The sequence below is a fragment of the Lepisma saccharinum genome, chromosome 19 (assembly GCF_977018435.1).
Source record: "Lepisma saccharinum chromosome 19, izLepSacc3.1, whole genome shotgun sequence".
Classification (NCBI taxonomy): Eukaryota; Metazoa; Arthropoda; class Insecta; order Zygentoma; family Lepismatidae; genus Lepisma; species Lepisma saccharinum.
This window is the reverse complement of record NC_139247.1, coordinates 71,816,246-71,834,603: the sequence shown is the minus strand read 5'-3', so window position 1 is coordinate 71,834,603 and position 18,358 is coordinate 71,816,246. Positions and strand designations below refer to the sequence as shown.

Below are 18,358 nucleotides of genomic sequence, written 5' to 3'. Positions count from 1 at the left end.
CCCTCTAGGATTGACTTCGCCCCCCCCCCCCTACAATGAATTCCTGGCTACGTGCCTGGGGCAAAAATTCCTGGCCCGTTCGCGACTTCGGGAAATGACTTCCCGACTTTTCGGGATCCCAAGCAGTCGGGAAATACCGAATGGTCATTTTAAAAAGTCGTCAATTCTCGACGTTTTCTGCATTGTAAATATCTGAAACTTATCGGAAATTGTTAGTTTTGTACCAGAAGTGCAAAAACAAGCACTTAAGATGGATATTACGTGTAGAATTCGAGATTTCAAGAGCTTTGGGAAATTTCGAACATATCCCGTCCCGAATGTCGGGATTTAAAGAATTTCCCGTCACGACCCAAAAAATTATGTCCCGCACACCCTGCAGTATGGTAAACCTTATCTCCAAAGGTAAATAAACTCTCCTTGCCGCCGCTACACTCATAAAAATGAGTATTTTTTCTTTAACGACTTTAACTATAATTTACTGGGAAAAGTTTGACTTTCTTTTGTTTAAAACATGTTTAAAACATGTTTTTTTAGCTCATGTTTAAAACTATGTTAAAAACAAAAAAACATGTTTTAAACAAAAAAAACAGTTTGTTTTGTTCTTTTTAAAAAAACACAAATTTTGCCAACCCTGATAGTGACCCTCGTATCGTGTCGCCTAGATCTGTTGTTGTAATGTGCGGTTTTTCGTGTCGCCTATCTGTTGTTCGCACAATTAGCAGCGAACGCTTGCCAATAGACTGAAGGCACCATGTCGCTTGTCACTTAGTTGGGAACTCCCCCTGTAGCGCGTCGCTTCGGTCTCAGCACCCTTCCTTTAAGGAGCTTTCCGACCGAAGTAACAAGTAGCACGCGAATACGCCATATGAACGTGTCCTTTGCTGTTTGGGCCCTCATGTGCAATGAATGCTATTTTACAGTCTGGAAGTGTGTGTCACTAGTGTGACAGTGTGAACATCCCGTGTCGCTTGTCCCATTGGTTTGAAAGTTTCCTTACACGGCCAACCCGCAACGTAAAACTATTTCACATTCCCGCTACAAGGCTCTGTCTCCCACAGCGGTCTCTTTACTATAGGCTCCCCCACTTATATAATAACCTGCCTGTAAGTACCGATATTTTCTTGTCAGAACACAGTTTCCGACAATCGCTAAGAATGTACGTGTAACAATTTATTTTTTTCGTCTGCCATCTTGCATTGTCTTGTTTGTTGTTATTTATATTTTTATTATTGTTTTTATTTTCTTCTTGTTGCTACCGTTTCAGTATAAAATGGTCATTCAGTACTGTATCTGAAACTTTAATTAAATAAATTAGTTTAAAGCGTAAGAAAAGAGACAGTAAATATCAAAAATACAAATGCTTCAGTGTGTATATCTTTAAAAGAAATGATGATGATGATAATAATAATGAACCTAATTCATACACAAAAATTTAGTTGCCAAGAGCATTCCACGCGTATTTTTTCTCCCGTATTATTAACGAAAGTATGACGATAACAGGACGTGGTCAACTGTCTAGAATGTTCGTTAATATCTTCGCGACCACTGTACCAAATATTATAGCAATTATCACATTCATAGAAATGCTTCATGTAAAAGAATCAGACGTTGCAGCGAAAACTCCATTTACTTCCATTATAAGCAGACGAATACCAAGCACCGGGTTCAACACCAGCGCCTCTAGCGGATCATTTTCGAGTGGAACCAGCCAGAGCGCGCAGAACTGTGTCGTTTTCCACACTACGTTATTCAAGGCGCTGTAGCGGTGTACAAATCAACGAACCAACTAGACGCTTCGGTCCAAAGAGAGTCAAAAAGTGCAGCGAACTAGACTTGTGTCGATGCTAATTTCAAACAAATCGAATCGTCCTCCTCGGGGGAAAGGGCCTTTTATTAACGGAGTAGTATGCCTATGATTAATGGGGAGGCAGTAGAATGATCTCCCAGGCAGGGACATTTTGTAATGTAATCCAATGAGAAAAGCGGCGGCAAGCCTAAAATAGTATTTAGTTTGTTCAGAATCAGACAGAGTTCAGACAATGAATTCGAACTTGCAGGTTCGTCTTAACAGAACAACAGTAGGGAAAGAACTAGCTGCATGACAAGCCCAAGGATCCTTTTTGGACAATCCCGTCCTTCCCAACTTTTTCCCATTATCTATGAAAGTGATGAAACTGCATTCGATTTGTATCAGCCACTCTATTTTTTTTTATTTCGCTTTTATGTCACTTTTTAGTAATTATGTAGTATCGCTCGAACACCTCTCACTCGTTTATTTCGTTAATTTTAGCATTGCGGAAGATTCTTTAAGGTTAAGTGATGCCTTTTTCCATAAACTGTCAAAATGTCAACTTTTCGGTAACAGTATGGTACAGTGAAAACACATTTCACTCGTTTATTTCCTAATTATTTACATTTGTACTTACCTTGAACGTGGGATTTTGCTTTTTTCACTGAAAAAAGCGTAATTTTTCACATTACAAGTATTTATTGTTCGTTGCTAATTCACTTTCGTTACACACAATATGGCGGGCAAATCTTGACTCACGTTGTCTATCGTCAGCTGATATGCAGTGTCTCCAAACTTATTAACGGAAAAATGCCGCACAAACAATTCGCAGAAGGTTTTCAAGCGATAATCGATCCACAAACCATTCACGGAAGGTAAGGCTAGGCAAACAGAAAATTAAATTGAAAAAAAAAAACGCTCACACATCCAAACTTATTAACGGAAAAATGACGCACAAACTATTCACAGAAGGTTTTTAAGCAAAAATTGATTCACAAACCATTCACGTTAGGTTAGGTTTGGCAAACAGAAAATTAAATTGAAAAAAAAAAACCGCTCACACGTCATCTTGTAGAACTACCACGTGGTAGGGATACATAACTACCAGGGGGATACATAATCGAATGCACAGAACATTTGTTTCACGTAGTCGACGGTAATGGTGGCAAGAGCTATTGTGCATTGGAGATACATTAATATCGGAAAATACATGATTTACCGGCGAAATAAGTTGAACGAAGGGAGAAAACACTTGCACGAACTTCCAAAAGTCTATGGAAACTCAGTTGCGAAAGTAGTTTCTCCTGTAAATTTGAAGAAATGTGTTTTCTTTATACCATACTGGTACCAACTTTTCATATTACGAGTCATTATTTGTCTTCCTTGTTTCGCTTGTGTAACAGACAATATGGCGTGCACTCGTCAAGGATCATCGCACGTTGTGCTGGCTACCATTGTCGATGATCAGTGGTTATGCAGTGTTGCAACCTTCTTCATCGAAAAATACCTACTTTTGTGTCCCTGATTTTGTATTTTTTTCCAGGTTCGAAAACCCCATGAACCATGCACGGATAGGCCCACAAACCATTCATAAATAGCCCCACGAACCATGCACGGCAAGGTTAGGTTCAGCAAACATAGTTAAAATTGTCATGTTCTTAGAAAACTACAATGTGGTTGGAAACACTGATCGGGGGTTACATCATCGAACGTAGTGGAAGGACATAGAGGCAACAGCTTTCGTGCATTGGAGAGACATTAATCTTCAAAAATACATTATTACCAGCGAAATAAATTAAGCGATGGGAAAAAGCACTTCCATGACCTTTCAAAAGTGTACGGAAAGTCAGTTCGGTAAGTACTTTCTCCTGTAAAAATGAAGAAATCTGTTCGAGCGATACTACATATTTACCCACTTTTCTACCTATATGATTAATCGCAACGATTATATTGATCTGGTGATGGTACAAATTCAATGACCTCAATCACTCCAAGTACAAGGTGTCTTACGCTGTCCACTCCCCTATGGAGGGCGGCAGATTCGTCTTCATGTCAAGTGCATTGATACAGGGTGCAAATTCGCGGAGAGAAGGGCGGTTACTCCAACAACAAATGCCCCAAATCCAAAATTTTTCAGGGTGAAAGTTTTTTTACAATGCATATATTACTTTTGTTTTGACTTCAAATTCTGAATATAATATCGAAAACACACACAAAGAGCAGCGAACGAAGGATAACATCCAGCTCTGTGTGTATATTTGTGGTACATGCTTCTCTCTGTCTCTAGTGCTGTTTAAGTTTATATTATAAAATTGTACCACATTGGATGGATGAGAATCAGAAGCATAACAGGAATGGTGGATGGTGCCCACCCCAGGTGCTGAGGTCATCAAGTCATTATTTGTATTAATATTGTTCTAAATGAAATGTTGTATGGCTTAATAATAACCCTATTTAGATAAATAATAATAATAATAAAATCGAGCGCTGAACGAGTAGAGTAAGGGAAAAACATTGGACAGAAGTAAATGCCACGGCTCACCATAAAATTAACTTTATTGATAGAAAGTGGTAATTCCTTAGTAAACAAATGGACCAATCAGTTGTTCCTGTGGGCTTAATTGACTTCTGGTTTTATATGTGCTACAATACAGAGGTTCAGCAAGACGAACCCCCAGTTTGCTCACATGCCAAAACCAAAGGAAAAGTTGTTACGCTTCTCCCGCAAGACTCAAACCTGCACACATCCCGTCGTAGTTAAATTGAATACTGCAATGAAAATAAATACATTCAGACAGGAATTTAGTTTTAATAAAAATTAAAGCAGTGACCTTCCTGACCTACCTCCCTCCCCCAACCATTGCTTATGACAGGACAGGATTCACTAGTCATATCATGAAATTTCTAAATGTAAACACATGCTTTATAAATATTGTTTTGTGGAGAATCCCAATCACAAAACAACCATACTATTTGCGTTCCATGAACACTGAAATTAGCCTGACCTGTTATTTTTCTCCATTGCTCATCTCCTTTCATCAGTTAACACAAGCTACATGTAGTAGTATTTAGATCTTAATTCAGTAGTACCTGCAAGCATGTCCTGAATAGCACCTATATTTTTTTATTTTCTTTTTTTTTGCTCAGAAGTCACATCATGTAATCATTGCTTAAAAACAGCTGTTACACAAGATTTGTTTGTGTAATATAAAATATACTGATTTATGTGGAGGGCGAGGGGAATTGTTAAATGTAAAATTCTGAGTGTTTCATTGTATTTAAAACACTTGTAATGATCCTGCGAGGTCATCACAATTATTTAGTTTCTGAGTAATTCTGTCACCATTCGTTGTAAATGGTGTTATGATCTATTGATAATGAGGTCAGGTGCTCTGTGTTAGCATATTATGCTGAGTTGTAATGTTAATCAGGCCCTGCATGGTCGCAAAGAATATGTATTATTTATCTTATAATTTAAGGCCCCCGTGGTGGAGTGGTTAGCACATCGCGCTACGATGCCAGGGTTCCCGGGTTCGAATCCTGGCCTGGGCATGGATGTTTGTGAGTGTCCATTCATCAATTTCATCATATCATCACTCATCCCCATCTTCGCAAATTAGCCAAAATTGGCACAAAAGGCGAAGTAAAATAAATCAAATCAAAATCAAAATTATATATATATGTTTAGCACACGTTTAATATAATATGTATTTATCGTTGGTGCCTTGAGCACGTAGTTCAATCTACTGCCGTAGAGATGGCCTTGCCTGCTCTAGCACAGTTCCACGTAGTTTGCGTGAATGGCGCTAGAGGCGCTACTTGAACCGAGGCTATATAACCAGCCGCGGAGCAAATTTTCTTCAGTTGGCTTTCAGGTCGGCTCACGATAAGATCTCTCTTACAAACTAACCTGGAAGAAGGAGCACTCTGCTCTTGCGAGAGGCCAAGCATCCTAAGGAAGGAAGGAAGGTGCTCTCCGCTCTTGCGAGAGGCCAAGCACCCTAGAGAAGTTGTCCTCTGCCTGCAGGCGAGAGAGGTTGAACTGTGCCACTGGCAAGAGAACCCACTCCACTTTCGAGTGAGAGATATCCCACTCTGCCTATTGGCGAGAGAGAAAATCTCCACGTTAGAGGACCCGCTCCGCTTGCTGTGAGAAGTTTCCTCCCCTATCAACCTGCAGCACCCCGCCAGGGTAGTGAGGCGTTGGGTTTCTAGGCAACCGCCCATAAGATAAAATTACAGGTCAGGTAAAATACTACGGTTATCGTGAGGGTGACCTTAATAGATGCCCTTGTCCCCAAAAGCCAACAGTTCCCTGTAAAAGCCTGCAGCTACAGATGTCTGCGCTAGTAAAGGACTGCAGTTTCTTACGTTTCTCTCCAATTGTGTGGCAATATATTGGCCAAGTGAGTGTAATATCGTACACAGGCATGTGCTAAACTTACAATTTACAACGTTTACAGTTGCGTAAGTGTATCCAGCTACAGTTATTAAACTTTCTCCAACTTTAGACAGTGTAGTTTTTCCTGAACCCTGAGTGAAATAGTCTCATGACACCACTGGAGAAAAGGTTAGCATAATGGGTAAAACTTTGCAGAGCGTATGTTGCTACTGATTGGTTGTTGCCAAGCTAGTTGTCTTGCACCTCCGCTGACGTACTCGTGCAGGTGTAGTAGGCACCTTTCTCGAGCAGGACGTTGCACAGTAATGCATCATTTTTGGCCCTTCTTGTTATGACATAGACACAGAGTGGACCTCAATATGAATTGTAACTTACAGTGCATTTTCATTTTGACATGCCAACTTTTTCAGACACCTGAACTTTTTTTCTGTAAAATAGATTGTCGTCAAAACATTCATAACGCAATGCAAATGAAAAACTGGCTCAATACAATAGCATAGGCATGCACACGGGGAGACAGTTGCCCCCCTAATCATGGACATCTGCACATTTTTTCAACGGAGGGTCAAGCAAGATATTTTACCATGGAGTATATTATCTTTATAATAGTGTTGCCCTATCAAAAACAACACTTGAATTTGAAATTATCTCAATAATGTAAATTACTATGAGGGTTATTTTTTAAGTAAGGTTTGTTTTGCAATAAAAACGAAGCAAGTAAATGTTTGCCGCCCAGGAAGGTCTTCAAATGGCGGAAGAGGTGGTAGTTGCTAGGTGCAAGGTCTGGACTGTATGGCAGATGATCAAATACCTCCCACCCAAAAGATTTGATCAGATCTTGAGTTTGAGCCTCAACAAGTGACCTTGCATTGTCATGAATCAGTACGACACTGGCTGACAGCATTCCATGCAGTTTCTTCTGGATTACTTGACGAAGTTTTCTTAGGGTCTCACAGTAGGAAGTTGAGTTAATTGTTCCTTGCGGCAAAAAGTTCACTAACAAAACACCCTGCCTGTCACAAAACACAGTTGCCATGATCTTGCACTTTGAAAGTGTCTGTTTTGCTTTCACTTTGAACAGCGATGATGTGTTGACCATCTGAGACATTTGGTCTCGTAACTCTTGATGTGTTGACCAGCTGTTAAGATCCTCTCCCTGAGCTCTTCTTGCGAGTTTACCGGTGTCTTGTAAACTAAGTCTTTCATGTGGCCCCAAATGTAAATGTGGCAAGGCATCAAATTGATCGGGGAATCGAGCTGGGCAGCCATCATGCTGGTAAGTCATGTCACGTCTTATAGCTAGAGGCACATCATCCAACAACATTGCTGTCACGTTCCTCAAAAAATGTTCATAAGTGATGCCATTTAAGATTTGGGGCAAGCAAAATGGCTCAATCAAATGATTGTTGATGACACCCATCCATACTTCTGCCTGGGCGTGCGACAGTGGCTGGATAAAAATTACCCAAATAAATGGATTGGCTGGCTCGATCCCCCGATTTGACACCTTGCGACTTCTTAATTTGGGGCCACATGAAAGACTTAGTTTACAAGACACCGGTAAACTCGCAAGAAGAGCTCAGGGAGAGGATCTTAACAGCTGGTCAACACATCAAGGACACCATCACATCACGAGTTACGAGACCAAATGTCTGCAAAAACCTGCATGGCTGCATTCGTAACGGAGGTGCCCACTTTGAGCAAGACGTGTAATGTTCATTGATTCCATTCACATGAAAATGAATCAAGTATTATTTCTTGTACACCAGTGGCGGTCCCTCCATGGTACAGAGGGAACAGGCTGTTCCCTTCTACTTATCGCCCTTTTTAGCTATTTAAATTATCTATAATAACATAATAAGAACACTTCTTTCTTCCGAAATCAACATGCCGAAGAAAAACTTTCAACCTAACTTGAAGTTTGTTTACTTCACCTACCCTCTGCTCTGACGCATTGTATTTCCGACCACGTGCGAAGGTAAACGATCCTCATGGAGCCGCTTCCCACCGCGGAAGCTGAACTCTCAACCTGTTCCCTACGAGAGACAGCGAATTCGTTTTCCTTCGAGTTTTTGCTATGTGCTAAAGCTTAATTGCGTCTTAGTGATAGTTTGGAGTGTAGTAAGTCTATAGTTTCCTAATCTCCTTGCAAAATTGCGTCTGCCAGTCATAACGAACTGGAAAAATCTTCTCGAGTCTAAGCGTCTGCTAAATACCTTGGCTAAACGCTGCGAAATAGCTTCCGAGGGAACAGCTCGCATCCACCTGTTCCACCAGCAAAACAAGCGCAGCGCAGGACAAGAAAGCGAATGTTGTATGATCGACCGGCTGAAGACGAAAGCTTTTAGTACATTGAACTTTACAGAAAAGACAGCAGACATTCACCTATCCTAACCTAATTAGAAACTAAAACGAAATCGTACACAAGGCATTTTCAAACAAGTTACTACAACTCTGTAAAATGATTAACTGGATACTCTTCCAGTGGCAATTTTTTGTTGTCCTTGTTTGTTCCCGAGAGTTACTTTGGAACAGTTCGGATTTTGTCACAATTTCTACAAATCTAGCGGACGTCATGAAAAAACTCGGCCATCTGATTGCCATTATTGCATTAAGGACGTTTGAATTACAATGCTCAAGTCTAGAAAAAAAAATGTCAACTTAATCTACAAATGGAGAGATGAAACCAGTTTCGACAAAACATTTTTTTTTCTGATCAATCATAAATTGCTTTTATTAATTAATCGAACCTGGGACCCCTTGATTACAAGACAACGACGCTACCACTGCGCCATTGGGGAGGACCCTTGTAGTTTATGAAGCATCAAATCAGGAACATAAGTATCAATTGAATTGACATTGCGGTGGTCTAGTTATTAATTTCTGTTGTTCCTTGCAGGACTACAGATGAACAGGACATATGATTTAGTGAAGCTACCATGGAAATATTTTGGGATGAATTGATACGGAGACGACCCAATGCATTGAATGCTTACCCTGAAGAGGATGCATATCCCGATTTCTGCATTTCTGATGGAACAACAGTGCTTCATATTGCTGCCTGGCTGGGTAATACAGATGCAGCGAAGTTTCTGTTGCAAAATGGGGCAAACCCAAACAAGGAGGATTCTCGAGGACTAACACCAATTCATGTGGCTGCAATATGGAACCAAGATGCAATATTGGAGATTCTTTTGCCCAAAGGTGATCCTAAGAAAGAAATTAGAGAGCTCTGTACTTATGTTGATCCAAGATTGGTTCATACTTCATACAGTAAGCTAGTAAGTTTTATTTTTGTGTGCACTTCATGGTATTTTAGGTATAAATGAACCATTTGCTCAATAGTACTTTGTATGTTAACCATACGTGCACCCAGAACATTTTTAAAGATGGGTTAAACTGCTGAAAGCATTTTGAATGCTATTATAGGTAGGAAACTAGAACTAAATAATTATATTAACCTGTTATTTTCAAGGAAGTTTAACCCAAAGGGCAGAGGGTTTTGATCCTCATCCCCCCTTCCCTCCATGCACCTATGATATTGACACAGAGGAGAGAGATGAAAATAATGAATTGTTTGCATCAAAATGAAAAATTAGTTATATTGTTTAGAAGCAGCTCACGCAACTCTAACAAATACCAGCAGAGCTGGTCCAACACAATAAATTTGAGTTGGTACTGTATGATAGTTTTGTGCAGAAACAAATTTCCTTACTTTCCTCCAATATATATTACAATACTGCAGAAAAATCTGATGGTATTGACAATCGATGCTCTACATTAGTGATCCCAACCGGGGTACCACGAAATCGAAAGAAAGAAGTAGACTGCATAACGTTTAGGATGTTATGCGTGTTTTGTTGTCAACTGTATAAGACCTGATATCAGACATGTGTGATCTAAGCATCAATCACAAGTTTCACATTAAGAAAACAAAACTCTTTTGAGTGATTTCCATTGTAGTAAACTGTGTTCTATTCTGATGTTTGTTCCTTATATTATCTTTCAATAAATGAATAACGTTAGTACTGGAGTAGGTACTTATTTGATAATAAATTTAACTTGCTCCTGATAACATATTCCACTTCAATTTAAGATTTAAAAATTCTAAAAGGGTGCCTCAAGTTTTTAATCTCTTTCCCAAGGGTGCCACGAAAGTAAAAAGGTTGGGAATCCCTGCTCTACATCATAATGAAAGATGAAAGAATAGTTGCTTAATACCAGGGTCGCACAATGTCTGATGCCATGGTGCTTGAAAATTGTTGTTAAGAGTCCAAAAACAGACAGACCTGTCCTAATCCTATCTATCTGTGAGTAGTTGGTTATATTTTGATCTTAACCCTTAGAGAATGGATCAATTTTAAAAGAGAAGATTTTTGCCTGTTGATTTGCTTCAAATCACAGAATACACAATAACTGGGAGGAGATAGGGCAATAACATGTCTTCCAAGATTAAAAAATTCAATCCTAGGATGAATTCAAATACCGCATAATTAGTGTCAGGGTGTCTACTAGACTGGAAAACCTAGAAAAGTCATGGAAATGTCAGGGAAATTTACTGTCTGGAAAAATCAATATATTTTTTTTTTTGTGGAAAAACACTAAAAGTCGGTTCTTGAAGAAAGGAGAAAAGAACAAGCAAGACTTTTTTTTTTGACATACTCTAGTACAGTTTGATATACTGGGTATTGACAGTTACAAAAAAAATTGCATATTAAATAACCTAGGAAAAGGACCATATTTTGAACTATTTTTAACTAGAAATCTACTATGGTAAGTGGCTACTGACATTTATCACTTTATTGTGGGCAATATTTGGGTGGTTTGGTTGTTAGTCTGGAAAATTTTTCTTTTTGGTCTGGAAAACATAAAAAAGTTAGGGAATTTTGTTCTTACAAAATTGTGGACACCCTGAGTGTGTATTAGCACACATATGGGATGCTGTTAGGTCTTTGGCACACACGGCTGCAACTGTATCACCAACAACCACACTAACACTAAACCCCAGGATTTCGATATTATTTCCGTTTTATCGATTGTGGCGAAATTGAAGCAAACGGTATTTAGAGGTAGTAACAATTTTTCGAAGGCACCTTTCTGTCTTTTTAAAAATGCACCTCCCCTTCTTTCCTTTTTTTATAGCCTTTTGGAATCCTGATTAAAAATTACGAAATTTGTCCCGTTTCCTAGACATTTCATTTCTTCCCATAATTGTGATTCTACACACCCGCACGCACTACTGTCTCAAACAAGAAGGACTTCATTGAGGCACTTTGGCATAGTTGACTGCAAACGCTCCTTTTCTGGGAGTGTTTGTGAGGAAATAATATATATATATATATATATATATCCAGATCTTAATTTTTATTCATCTGCGGGGGAATATGCTTACCCAAGGGCTGTTGACCTGATCACCGCCTGCCTTGAGAGATCTGTTTATAAAGCCCCTTTTTGGAAATGGATAGAGCTGTGAAGTTTGACGTCAGAGGGATGAAAGGTTGCCGCAGAAAACATAGGACATGCTTGCTTAGAAAGTGAAACGGGTCCGTAGCCATGGGGTGCTCAGCCTCCTCTGAAATTTGATAAAACTGCTTCATAAAATTTATTTGCAGTTATGGAAAATGTAGACAGCAGATATTTTTCTCAAGACTTGATAAAGGTAAAATTCACAGAATAAAAAGAACAGATATCACAATCGTTCATCTGATTTACGAGCTGAAGTCAAAGTAGCAGGAAGTAATTAGAATATTCCCTCGGCTTCAGCGCTTTAAATTTGCACTTTACTTTTTCACGAGAGTGCTACGAGCACTGTTTAAAATCTGAATTGCTTGGAATATCACCCTATAAGGGTGTGTTGCGAATTGCTCACCTCAAAAAGGCCAAATGAAAATACCATGAAAAAATTCTTGCAAACTGAGTGCTGTGCAGTCACAAGTAAAAAGAGGCAAATTATTGATTGTTCCAGCAATAGGACTGTTCTCAAACGTGTGTTTATTCCTGCTTTTCTTATTTTGCGTCGCTTTCTGCCTCTTTAGGCAAATTGTAACGATGAGCACGAATGATGGTTAGATGAAATTGAAGAAGGGGCACTCACAGAGAAACACCCATGCCCACCACTATATGAAATTTATGGATACTCACAATGAAATGAAATTAAACACTGAAGCCCAGGCCAGGATTTGAACCTGGAATTTTCGGTGGGGTTGACCACTCAACCACCTTGACCACTAAGGTAGGCTCATGTCTTAAAATCACAATGATTGACTTTCTTACCAGAGAACTCAATAAGAATGCCTTAGATAAACTTTTCTTGCAAACTTTGTGCGGTGGAGAATTTTCATTTTAGAAAAAAGGAAACGAAATGTTAAGCATACAAATTACCTCGTGTCACGAGTAATGTAAACAGGTAGACAAAGTCATCTATGATTTACAACCAATGTATTAACCAATTTATCGTGTAGATGATGGCCTTGTCTCCTCTTCTACTTGACTCTTACAAATTATGACAAGTTGTTAAACTATATTCACAAAGTTTTGCGGGGAAACACTAATAGAGCAAACGTAATTTGCAGTTGGCTTGGATTCTAAATAATAAATATTATGAAGATGACAGATTGTTTAAAAACAGAGATAGCATTTTTTGAGAACTCTATATTTGAATCGTAGGTATAAAAACTGGGATGATATCTATTACGAGGGTCACTATTTATATTTTGAGCCTAACAATGAAAAAACAGGAATTTGACATTGAAAACTGCTTTATTGTTTTTCGAAGTATTCTCCTTTATGGTCAATACATTTTTGCATTCGTTCGAACCATTTGTCAAAGCAGTTTTTCCAAGCTTCTTGAGACACCTCCATAATATGGTTTTTGAACGCATCAACGGCGTCTTCCGCCGACGAAAATCGTTGTCCACGCAATTTATTCTTGACATTCGGGAACAAGAAGAAGTCATTGGGTGCCAAATCAGGACTGTATGGTGGATGACCCATCAATTCGATTTTTTGACTGTTCATAAAGTCGGTTGTTAGACGAGATGTGTGACAGCTGGCATTGTCTTAATGAAGAATGATCCGACGGCGTTTGTTTGTTTTCCGTATTTGACCGAAGACCTCTGGCAAACAAATTGTTGTGTACCATTCAGAGTTGACCGTTCTACGTTCCTCTAAAGGCACAGTTGCCACATGACCAGTTTTCCCAAAAAAAACAGGCGACCATTTGTTTTGATGTGCTTCGAGCGCGAACAACTTTTGTTGGATTGGGTTCATCTTGAAACACCCATACAGTCGACTGCTGTTTAAGTTCCGGCTCATATGCATATATCCATGATTCGTCACCTGTTACAATCTTGTATACGTCTTTTGAAGCACCACGATTGTATTTATTGAGCATTTGTTTGCACCAATTGACGCGAGCGTCTTTTTGAGTTTTTGTCAAATTGTGTGGGATCCAATGAGAACATACCTTTCTCAAAGCTAAATGATCATGAAATATTTTATATATGCTGGTGGAACTAATGCCTATGGTTTCCTCAATCTCACAGTATGTCACATGACGATCTTGCAGTATTAGGTTTTGCACAGCATCAATGTTTTCTTGAACAACAACTGATTTTGGACGACCTTCGCGAATCTCGTCGGTGAGCGAATGGCGGCCACGATTAAATTCGTTATACCAGCGCTTCACAGTGGCAAGTGTGGAAGTAAGTTGATCGATGCACTCTTGTCTTGATAATCCACGTCGAAAATCGTAAAAAAATCATCGCACGAAAATGTTCACAAGTTAATTCCATTTTATTGTTGTCACGCAATCTCCAAGGCAACATAAACAACACAAATGAAGCTATTGACAAAACATTTGAAGTACGTTATGGTCAATAATGCCAGACGATTCCGTGCAAACGTCAATTCACGCCTAACTTCAATCAGTGTTGCCAAGGCTCAAAATATAAATAGTGGCCCTCGTATCCGAAAGCACTGAACATATCCATAATTTTGACGTTCTTCACATTAATGCTGCTACAAACAACTCCAGCCCTCCGAGGGCCAGGGCCTACCAAGTAACTTTTCTGTGGGTGTCCCGTGGTCTGCGCATCGAGTCCTGTTTTCTGGCTTTAGAGACTTCCACAATATCTATTCAGGTAGTTCCACAATTGTCCTCACAATGCTGGGTCAACCCAAAATTTTGGGGGTTCCCACCGGGATAGTGATCGCTCGCTCCAAAGCTAGAGTGCTTACTACTATCAGAGCCACTATGTTATGAGGAGCCCTCTTCACTTAGGTATGCTTATATTAATTTCTTTTTTATGTAAAGTAACTTTTTCTAATATCATCTACCATCATCTCCACAATTAGCCCAAAGAACAGAAAAGTGCATGTTTTTATCATTGTGGCGGCCATTTGCCTACTTGTTTTAGGAGTTTCTATTGCCTACAAATCCCCACCCATACACATTACTTTCTAAAACGAGAGCGTTACGTACTTTGCACTACTTGGAGTACCAAACACTCCAAAGACAGTTTCATCTTACCATCAGAGAAACAAACCCTGCTACGGTTGTAAACGCGAGGGCTTGAACATATTGTAAATTTCAAGCGTGGGGCAGCACACCATCAAATGTATTGTCCCTCAGCTTGAAGTAGACAAACAACCATTTTATGGTGCCTGTCCTCTGTCGAGCAATAATATATGACAGGAAATCGAGGAAAGTTGTATTCACAAATACGTCGCTGTTCCTTGTCGGTGAATTCTGACTGATGGCTTCACAAGAATGGACACCGTTGTACGTTACGAGAAATCAACTTTGTTATGGTGGAATCTTTCGTTTCACAGGAATTATTTTTTTCTTCCTTCTCTTCCCTCTATTAGTCTATTCGAATGCAATCTCACTTGCATAAGAAATGAAACATTTTACAATGGTGCGTTTTATTCACTATCAATACAGATAGTGGGAATAGATTCTTGTTGGGAAACCTGATGGTAAGAGACCTGTAGGAAGCCCAAGACGAAGATGGAGGGACAACGTTGAGATGGACCTAAGAGAAATCTGTAGGGATGGAAAAGAGTATATAGATCTTGCTCAAGATAGGGACAGATGGAAGGCCTGTGTTGTTGCAGCCATGAACCTTCAGGTTTAAGAAGGCTAGAGAGTTAGTTAGTATCAATACAGATAAAAATATATAAATGACTTACGTGATTGAGTAAGTCTGTACTACTTCCTTCATCAGGTAAATAAATTAAAAATAAAAAATGAAAACTTTAGGTGCCAAACATGGTACCGCGTTGTCAAATCGTAAGTTGAGGATTCAGGTTGAGGATAAAAAAAGGTAAAAAAACATACTGTGACGGCATAAAAACTCCGATGAAAACCTTCACTGGTTAAAAAAGTTAAAAACAAAAACCACACAACTAAAACAAATAAAAATCGATGACCTATTATAGCCCCCTAGTGACTCCCGTCAGTGTCGGGTAGAACACATGGACTGGGAGCGCTCCTGTGCTGCATTGAAGGGGAAAATTTCCCCTCCAACATTCCCCTCTATGATCTTTTACGTCACCATTCCAAGGTGAACTCCCTTTCTTCTTCGACGGCCCTCACAACCTCTGGAGTGACATGAAAACCCATTTTAGTGTCGGTATTTACCGCTTTATACCACTTTTTAAGAAAAGCGATCCACCCTTCCTCCAGATTACCATCATCTCTGTTAAGCTTATTCCTTTTTCCGGTGCATATAAATGCAGCTTCATAAACGTTCCTGTTTAATTTATTCTCCTCCTTCCTAATTACTTCTCTTTTTATAATCCTATGTCCGCTCATTATGATATGTTCGGATAGGCCTGTTTTGGGAACCCCTTCCTTAATATCTTTATCATGTTCATCCCATCTAGTGTGCATTTTTCTCCCCGTCTGCCCAACATATTCATTCCCACATTCACATTCTATCCGGTATACCCCTTTTTCTTCTTCCGGGTTATTCTTGTTCGGCGTAAAATGCGGGATGAAGGCCCCTAAAAATATCGAAAAGAATTTTACCGGGTATAAAAAGGGGGGAGGAATCCTCAACCTGAATCCTCAACTTACGATTTGACAACGCGGTACCATGTTTGGCACCTAAAGTTTTTATTTTTAATTTATTTACCTGATGAAGGAAGTAGTAGAGACTTCTGAAACGTTGTTTTGAACCATTTCTACTCACTCACGTAAGTCATTTATATATATTTTTATCTATAAGAAATGAATGAACGACTGACTTGAAAGAGCGAGGCCCCTCAAAGCACGAGGCCCTGTGCGGTGGCACGCGTCGCACACCACTATGGCGGCCCTGGTGTGGTTGCACAGTGGGATCAACTAGTATTGCTCGGCAAATTATCCATGACTATTTTCATTAATTTTTCTCTTAAATTCTGTGTGTTTTAAAGCAATGGATTTTTGTGTGTGCCTGTGCAGAAGTTGTCAACAGCTTGTTTTGAGTTTTTTTTTAATTGTTGAAGCTCTTATTGGGTCAAATAAAGTGCACAAACATGGTGATGGACTTGTAGTTCAAGCAACCCACTCACAAAGATCTTTTTTGATTGCACTGCAAATGAGCCATCAGTAGCAGATTTTGCCTCCGTGGTGATTGAATGTTTCCTTCCCTTCCCTTGAGTTTATGGAATGGAGCGTTTGCTCTACTTTCCAAAATGAGACTGCCAGACTAGAAAATTGTTGATTATCCAGTGCTATAAGTGCATGCAGGTTTTTTCTAAGGGGACTAACTGCTGGAAAAAAATATGCTCATGTTAATTTATCTTTTTATGATTAACTTTTAAGTATCCAAAATTTCACCTGTAATATGTGCATGAAAAAGAAATTCAATACATTAGTGCTTGGTAACGTAAGTGCATAGATACAGTCTAATATAGAATGCTTTAATTTTTTCATTACATGTGTTTCTTCATTAAATCTGATCTCAGGCAACAAAAATGGCATCAAAGTTCTCGGTACTGCATTGTGCATTTGCGTGTGTAAGTACAAAGTGTATTTTACTCCTACTACCTCGGGCAGATATTAATGCAGTAGACAGCGATGACAGGAGTCCACTGTTTCACCTCGGAAGCATCACAATTCGAGAGGAAAGCGAGGACAGGTAAATCCTCTTTTGACCAATACATCTGTAGTGTTGAAGGTAATTTCATTTATAAAACCTTACTTTCAGAGTTGAGAATGCTTAGTAAATAGCCATCATTTTACTAATCGAATAACTCTAAATAGAAAAGTACAACTCATGTCCTAAACATTCAGTCTACAAGTTAAAGTCCATCAAAATGTGGTACACATTATTTGAAGAGGTCAATGAATTATTAAAATGCTTAATTAAATAAGGCACAACTTACACCACATGTCATTATTTCACTAAATGCACAGCTACGAAAATAGGCAGCTGGGCAGAATTGTGCTGGTGCCACATAGGGAAAAAGCAAAGCGAGAGCAGGACAAAAGTCACTGGTTCCCATGCACTGTGTGGCGTCAACCGGGCTGCGTTGCCTAGTTCGAGTGCCAGACCTCTCTCTCTCTCCGGGACACTTTTGATACAGAGCTGGTGATCATGTGAATTGAAAGTTTGTGACAATGCATAAGGAGTGGGAATAAGGCCAAGGGGGAGACCGAGATGTCTGAGGAAAGAGCAGATAGCGGAGAGTGTTAGGAGAAGAGGACAAGATTGTAACACTGTGGAAACAGACGAGTGGTGGAAGACCAGAGGCAGGAAACAGCAAAGGATGATGATGATGGAGTTTAATTTGTCCTCTCGCATTTTTGATACATTTCGTTTCTTTACCTAAAGGTATTTAAATGTTTCCCACGTATTTCTTCCTGAAGTCATTGTTTTCACATTTCTCAAATTAAAATTGCACATTTCCAAGAAATGTATTGCACTTATACAGCGTAAAAAATTCGAAATTCAAGAAACTTTTCATAAACCACCATCCAAAATTTCCCAATAGTGTCTCCACCAGGATAGAAACAAGAACCCTTGATTACAAGGTGACTATGTTAGCACTACACAATCAGAATCCACACCCATAGCCATTTTCGAAAATTTGAAATGTGTTGCAGGGTAAAAAAAAAAAAAATCAAATTAGTTTTCCTTAGACTTTTCAAGCTTGAGTGGGTTGAAAGGTTAATAATG

At 39.3% G+C, this 18,358-nt stretch overlaps 1 protein-coding gene across 4 annotated transcripts in view; it reads left to right on the top strand.

Annotated features, from left to right (window-relative positions):
- Nucleotides 1-1,922: 1,922 nt before the first annotated feature.
- The window catches only part of LOC146002926 (uncharacterized), a 28,503-nt gene continuing 12,067 nt past the window's right edge, over nucleotides 1,923-18,358 (top strand). The window contains exons 1-3 of one of the 4 annotated variants that reach the window (XM_083141082.1): nucleotides 1,923-2,057; nucleotides 9,091-9,472; nucleotides 17,145-17,317. In XM_083141082.1, the coding sequence (XP_082997208.1) occupies nucleotides 9,131-9,472; nucleotides 17,145-17,317 (515 nt within the window). In that variant the 5' untranslated portion in view covers nucleotides 1,923-2,057; nucleotides 9,091-9,130. Of the gene's footprint in view, nucleotides 2,058-9,090; nucleotides 9,473-17,144; nucleotides 17,318-18,358 lie in introns of those variants that run through there. The other 3 variants (XM_083141085.1, XM_083141084.1, XM_083141083.1) reach the window with 3 other exon arrangements.